At 35.3% G+C, this 7,511-nt stretch overlaps 1 protein-coding gene and 1 long non-coding RNA gene across 2 annotated transcripts; one reads left to right on the forward strand and one right to left on the reverse strand.

Annotated features, from left to right (window-relative positions):
• Positions 1 to 790: 790 nt before the first annotated feature.
• On the forward strand, positions 791 to 5,337 carry LOC110728836. Its single transcript, XR_002512780.1, has 2 exons — positions 791 to 3,137; positions 3,490 to 5,337. It is a non-coding gene; the product is annotated as an uncharacterized LOC110728836 (long non-coding RNA).
• An 8-nt stretch (positions 5,338 to 5,345) lies between these two features.
• Positions 5,346 to 6,211, reverse strand: LOC110728882. The gene is made up of 2 exons (XM_021908551.1): positions 6,073 to 6,211; positions 5,346 to 5,935 (listed from the first exon to the last, which is right to left on the reverse strand). Exons 1-2 carry the CDS (start codon positions 6,209 to 6,211, stop codon positions 5,346 to 5,348), a joined length of 729 nt encoding a protein of 242 aa, XP_021764243.1.
• Positions 6,212 to 7,511: the final 1,300 nt, after the last annotated feature.

Genomic DNA, 7,511 nt, shown 5'->3' on the forward strand with positions numbered 1-7,511 from the left:
ATCGTAGTCTATCATAAGCTTTCTCCAAGTCAATCTTGACAACCATAATACCCTTTCGAGCTTGCTTTCTTCTCATTGTCTGAAGCATGTCTTGGACAATAATCATGTTATCTGTAATTCGCCTCTTCGGAACAAAGCTACATTGAGTTGGAGAGATGGGAGTAGGCAACAACGACTTTAGTCTGTTTACAAGCACTTTAGTCATAATTTTGCAAGTGATGTTGCATAGCCTAATGGGCCTAAATTGGTTTGCCTTTTGAGGAGCTTCTACCTTCGGTATCAAGACTAGGAAGGCTTCAGTAAAGTCTTTAGGAAAGGCACAACCCTCCAAAATATCAAGCGTCGCTCTAATAACACTCGGATACACCAAACTCCAAAATTTTTGGTAGAATAGTGGCTGAAACCCGTCTGGCCTAAGCGCCTTGTACGGGTCCGTTTGCATATATGCAGCCTGGATCTCACAACTCGCAAAAGGTCTAGTCAACGTTTCCCAATCATCCTTTTTGATATGAGGAAAATAATCCAACAATGCGCTAGAAGAATTATGCACACTTGAAATATTTCAAGTATCCTCAGCGAACATCCCCTGTAATAATCAATCACTAATTTTTTTCACCTTACTCGGATCCATTTCCCACATACCATCCAAATTATAGAGAGTTTTGATACGACTTCTCCGCCTTTTGATAATTTTTGATAAGTGAGAATAGCGGGTATTACGGTCTCCATCACAAATGGCTGCCATCGTTGATTTTTGAAACCATGAAAGCTCTTCCTGCTGCAGCACTTCATTCAGCTGCGCTTTTTTAAATTTTCTTCTAGCTTTAAAATATGCATAGGATCCTCATTAGATAAAGCCTTCTGAATACCTTCAATGTGCACCCATAGCTCTGATTTTTTCCGAATTATGTTATGGAATTTTTCTTTATTCCAGACAGCGAGCTCCTTGGCAAAAGTCTTCAAATAGGGGATTAAAGGCTCACTGTTCTTCTAGCTTGAAGACACAAAATTCATAAGTAAATCGTGTTAATCCACGCCGCTCAAAATCTAAAGGGTTTAATTCCATAGGAATTGGTGTAAACACATTAGTATTAATCAACACCGGGAAATGACCGGAGGTGATCTTTGGAAGATTACGCACCGCGCCTTTTTCAAATCGTAATCTCCAATATTCTCCAAATATCTCCACAATTCTTTTCTAAAAGTTGAATTGGGGCTTGCATAAATGGCAGAAAACATCCAGGGTTCCTCCTCCTTTTTCTTGATTTCCACAGTAATATATCGAGTGTGATTGTCTAGAATCGTGACTTGAACAATTTTCTCTCTCCGAAGTAGCCAAATTCCACCACGAAATCCTTGAGCATCTACTCTCAATTGGCCTGGAAAACCAATTCTGTCACATAATTTTTGCGCTTGATCTCCACTTATATGAGTTTCAACCAAAAGCTAAAATCATTGGGTCATATATCTAATTAGCTCGCAAATTGTGACTAATTTATTTCCTACCCTTTGAACATTCCAAACCATGATTTTTTAATGACATATTAAACATTGAGAAGTTTGGGTACCGGTCATAAATATTCAAAGGAATATTAGGTACAAAATTCATGAACGCTTCTCTCAACGCTCTCATCGATCCCGCTATGCCTATTGGGAGTCCTATTGTCACCAACATTTCTGGAAGATTGTGTTGCGGTGGCAGACACGTGCTCACTTGGAGTTCGACTCTGTTCAATACGGGGTGAATTTTGGCCACTGTTGGACCATCAATCGGGTAGTCCATTAATGCTTCATATGAAGGGGGAACTCGAGTTACCAGTGAGTTCGAAACTTGACGAGGATTCATATTCAGTAGCAATGGTATTTTTAGAAATCTTTCATAGAGCTTAAGGGGTACGAGAAACAATCGAATACTCTACTCCTTTTTCGCTTAGATTATCTGAGTGTGGAAAACCAAAAGATTGCTCCAAATCTTTTGACTTAGGCTTCGTGATTTCCGGCTCAATATTTTCCTTATTAAATTTGGTAACCATAATTTGCGCGTGACTCAGAGAGGCAGAGATTCTGGAATTAGCTTCCACTTTATCTTTTCCTTCCTTATTTCCATCAAAATTCTTCTTCAAAAGGTCCGAGGCCCTAGTAATATTCTATTCCAAAGAGATACCCAAATTAAATGGTGATTTACCTCCTAATTCAGCCTCTATCTCATTACTTTCGTTATTTCCTAAATAAATTTCCTTCTGTCCATCAGCACTATCCTCGCCTAAATTTATGGCACCCTTGACAATATTGTCACTTTCATTGACTAAACTTTCCTTAATAATAGTCGTATGATTTAGATCCAATATTTCATCCTCTGTTTCCATATCTTGATCCAAGTTTAAAATTTCGAACCTTGACCCATGGTTAGCACCCTCTTTGTTCACCTCGTTACCAACACAACTACTCTCACCTGTTTTTTGGTTAACTTCCTTTCCATTCTTTTTCCTCGTAGTGACTGGGCCTTCCCCTTTAGACTTTGGTTCATTTGAGTCTTTATTTGGAGCATCTCCTTTGTTTCCAGAAACATATTTCCTTGTGGTTCATTGGACAAGCATCCATGATCCAAACTGATCATTTTCCTTCGGCCTTGACTTAGGTAGTTGCGGCTGCACTAGAGCATCTACTCTTCGTAGAGTTCTTCCTCCATCTTCATCTAGAACAATATCCAGAAAGAAATCACTCTCCTTAATTATGACCAAGATGACCACATTTAAAACATATTTGCTTCAAAGCTTCATATTGGATGCGCTAAGCAGTGGCGAAGCCACGTTAGGACAAGGGGGATAGCTGTCCCCCCATTTAAAAAAAAAAAATCAGCTTTATTTAAAAAAATAAAAAAAAAGAATGTTGAAACAAAGCAAACACGTGACTTGTGAGAAAACAAAACAAAACACAAAACACCAAACCCACAAAGTTTCTAGGCTTGTCCCCCACTAAAGCCAAGAGTTCTCGATTTTCTATTCCGACCTCTGGCAGTCGAGACCAGACCTCCGGCGAGGCGGCAACAAGACCTCCGACGGGCAATGACCAGACCTTTGGTAGTTCGGTTGTTCCTGCTTCCTTCACTTTCCCAAAATCCCCAATTCAATTTTAAAGTAAGTTCTAACCATAAACCCCTAATTTAATTAAAATCAGAATTATTTTTTTTTTAATTGTTTATGTTATTTTCTATTGAGTTGTCTAATTGTCTTGTTCCATTAATCTATTGTTGATTTGTTCAATGTCAAGTACTTGAGTAGTTGAGTTATTATGTGAAATTTTTTGAAATTTTAAGTTAATTGCGTATTTGTGTTTCTCTGTTTTGTGTCTAATTTTTGTTGTTTAATTGGGTTAGAAATTTGGAGTGTTAAAAATTTGAATACTTGGTTGAATAATTGTGTTTTAATAGTTATGGTAATTGATAAATTGAATAGGTGATTAATTAGTTTATTTTGTCCAATTTATTAGGACATGTCACAACTCAATCTTCGACAATTTATGTCTAAAAGAATAAAATCCCTAGATATACCCCCTTCATTTAGTTCTCCCCAAACTCAGGAAGATGATATGGAAATTGGTGGTTCAAATGCTAGTAATGTAGTACCAGAGGCGGAGGCGGAGGCAAAGGATGAAGATTTGGTATATGATGTGGACTTCTTCATCATGATCCCGGAAAAAGAATGAATATCATGGATTATCCCCCTAATCAAAGAAATGAGGTAAGAAGAGGTTACATTCTCAAACAACCTTGTCAACCAAAAACCCATGATTTTCCTAAAAGACAAGTGTTTGGATTGCGTCGTTTTAGTGTCAATTGGTTATTAAAGCTTTGTCTCTTAAAGATGCAATTTTGTCTTTACTTGTGGAACACTCATTAAGTCCATCTATGACAAGAGGACAAGGGTATGATGGGGCTAGCAACATGAAGGGTGAAGTAAATAGTCTTAAGACTTTGATTATGAATGATACTCCAAGAGCCTACTACAATCATTGTTTTGCTCACCAACTTCAACTAACATTAGTAGCTGTTGCTAAAAAAATGATTGTTGTGGTTGGCCTTTTGAGGTACTTTCAAACTTGTTGAATGTGATTGGAGTGTCAAGTAAGAGAAGAGAAATGATTCATGAAACTCAAGCTCAAGAGGTTGCTCAAGCATTGGATTTGGAGGAAATTGCTCAAGAGGCCCAGGGACACTCGTTGGGGATCTCATTACAAGTCCCTTATAAATATCATCCGCTTGTTTCCTACAATTATTAAGGTGCTTGTGCGCATTGGGAAGCATGGTGCATCAGAAGATAAGTTCAAAGCTCAAATTGTTTTAGGACAATTAGAGTAATTTGATTTTATTTTTGTGGCGCACTGGATGATGTTGTCCATTTTTGGGTATACTAATGATTTGTGTGTTGCTTTGCAAAGAAAGGAGCAAGATATTGTACATGCCATGGAACTTGTTAAATTAACAAAAAATGTGTTACAAAAAATGAGGGAGTAAGGGTGGGAGACTCTCTTAAACAAGGCTATTTTATTCTGCACTAAACATGGCATTGATGTTTCTAATATGGATGCTCCTTATGTTCCTCAAGGAAGATCAAGGCGTTTTGTTGAAGAAGCAACAAATCTACATTATTATCAAGTTGGAATTTTTTTAGGAGTGATTGATTTGCATCTTCAAGAGCTTGATAATCGATTTAACGAGAGAAGAATGGAGTTACTTACATGCAGGGCTTGCCTAAGTCCTAAAGATAACTTCTCATCTTTTGACAAAGAAAAGGTACCCAAACTTGCTTCTTTTTATCCCGAAGAATTTTCAACTTTTGATTTGATGACTCTTGAAAATCAACTTGATGTATTCATGGAAAATATGCTAAATGATGAAAGATTTCATAATTTGCATGATCTTACCTCTCTTTCCATGATGCTTGTTAAAACTAAGAGGCATAAGAGTTATCCTCTTATAAATTGGCTTATCAAGTTGATGTTGCTTCTTCCCGTTGCTACGACAAGTGTTGAAAGAGTGTTTTCCGCAATGACTTATGTTAAGAGTAAGTTGCGAAATAGAATGGGTGATCAACTTATGAATGATTGTTTGGTAGCTTTTATTGAGAAGGAAGTGTTCCTACAAGTTACTGATGAAGACATCATTGATCACTTTCATGAAGACTCGAAGAATGCAATTGTAACTTTAATTTAAAGTTTATGTAATCTTTTTTTTTTTCATTTTTTTTGGATTGTATGACTATGTTGTTTGGATTTTTGAGTTGTAAAACTTTGACTATTAAATTATCTATGAGCTTAAGTAATTATTTTTTTTTCCAACAATTTTGTTAAATCATGCGTTGTCCATTTGTCCCCCCATGTTCAAATTTCTGGCTCCGCCATTGGCGCCAAACTTTGCCATTTAGCTTAAATTTTGAAAGCAATGATTTTGTGAAATCAACTTCAATACTGAATCTAACGAATTGACACCTACTCATAGATTCAATATTTTTATCAATACTAATAACTCTACCAAATTTGGACCCAATCTTATGCAGGAATTGCTTGACAAAGTATTCAACCGATAGATGAGGAATGTGAACCCATGCCGTTAAAAATTTGATAGGGGCATCATCGGCTACAAAATTAGGTATCCATTTCCTGATTGTGAGGTAGCTATCACCAATAATCCAAGGCCCTTGAGTCAGCACATGATGGTGGTCTTCCATATTCGTGAATCGAACAATATAGTAGTCAAATCCCACATCAATTAGGGATATATCCCCTTTCAAGCTCCATTTGATCCTTAAACGCTTAATAAAAACCTTATAGTTGAGTTTCTTATCAAATAGTTTGATGATAAGGGTATTTTGCCAAGGCCTCCTTAATCTCTTTTTCTCCTCTTTGGTAAGGAGAAAATTAGGGCAAACTTCATCATCTGAGTCACAATCCAATAGAATATCATCATATTAGAATATCATTCTTCCTCTACCTGATCCTTATTGTGGCTAGCATTAGCCATTCTTCCTCCATTTCAAACCATATGGCTATATGTGACATGATGCACTTGCGGACGAGGTTGCACAATTGGTTGAGATTCAACCATCATCTCCTCTAGCTCAGAGATCATTTCAACATCCATACTATACTCCTTCGACTTCCCTTCTGGGGAATTCTCTGGGGTTCTCTTGATTTTTTTATTTGAACGACGCATTAGATTAGTATCTTCCGTATAGAGTTCTTTCGCTCTCCATTAGCTTTTGCCTTGCCTTAGACTATATGACTTGTATGATAAATTTGGATTACTTTAATGGAAAAAATAAGATTATTTTTTATGAATAAAATAAAGTTACTCATACAAATGAATAAAAATTGTTTTTATAAAACAATGTAGCCACACTCAAGACTTACCGTTTTTATGTAAGCATTAAGGATGACGACATTTAATAGATATATGTTTATCTTATTCATTTCACTTAAGTCGAAAATAGAACTAAGTAGATTAGGAGATGATAGTATTAGAGATATTAAGAGATTTCATTTATCTCCTCTCCTCGTATGTTGATTATTATATGATATTGACGAAATCATATATTTTTGTTGTTTAAGAATTAAGAAGGTTTTGACCTGGTGATAAAGATTGAGAGCTTATATATGACAATATATGTCACAAATTCAAATTATCTCTCCCTAATTTTTAACTTTTAATGTCCTCGTGGGGCATTTGTATACACAAAAATTGTTATTATTGACATATATACCATAATGATTTCCTATATATTTTACTAACTATATTATGCTTTAATACTCCTTTTTAATACTATAACCAGTTAGTGCCCAAGCGATGTTCGGATTTCAAAATTAATACTTAGTTATATAAATTGTAAGTTAGTCAATATAAATTGGTTATCAATTGTTAAAAAATTACTCATGATATAAAATTTTAATTGTATGGTGTAAATTGATATGTCATAAACGCCTTTGGAAAATATAAAATAGATTAATTATTTCTTGAATAAAATAAATATGACTTACAAAAATGTGGGTTTAGGAGGACCAATTACCTTAAAAAAAATCCACTTTACCAATGGTATGTATATGATTAAGAAAAACTTTTGCGTGAGACTAGACTTACTGTGAGTTCAATATATTTGACAATAATATCCTAATATCTGTAAATTATATTCTAATATATGACATTAATATTCTAATATCTGACAACTACAAATCTTCCAGTATTCTATGCCCAACTAAAAGATAGACTATGTGGCAAAGTAGATTTAAGAGGTGGTGCTTCACTCTATCCATCATTTCTAAGAATTGTTTAAAATTACTACCCCTATTATGAGCATGTTAATGTCATTCTTATGTAAGTTTAATTAAGAATGTTATTTAACCTAAATGATATCATATAACTTGGGTTCATAGAACATCACCAATTAAAACTGACATATAGGAAAGCACCAAACTTTATTGTGATTGGGTGCATAGAACAGCAATATCACCATTCTTAA

This window comes from Chenopodium quinoa, unplaced genomic scaffold (genome assembly GCF_001683475.1).
Source record: "Chenopodium quinoa cultivar QQ74 unplaced genomic scaffold, ASM168347v1, whole genome shotgun sequence".
Classification (NCBI taxonomy): domain Eukaryota; kingdom Viridiplantae; phylum Streptophyta; class Magnoliopsida; order Caryophyllales; family Amaranthaceae; genus Chenopodium; species Chenopodium quinoa.

What these genes read in the sequence shown, in the direction of transcription:
- LOC110728882 (XM_021908551.1), bottom strand. Translation starts at nt 6,211, where the DNA reads ATGCGTCGTTCAAATAAAAAAATCAAGAGAACCCCAGAGAATTCCCCA. An exon ending in TCAACCAATTGTGCAACCTC is followed by an intron (nt 5,936 to 6,072) that starts GTCCGCAAGTGC and finishes ATTGTGACTCAG; the next exon opens with ATGATGAAGTTTGCCCTAAT.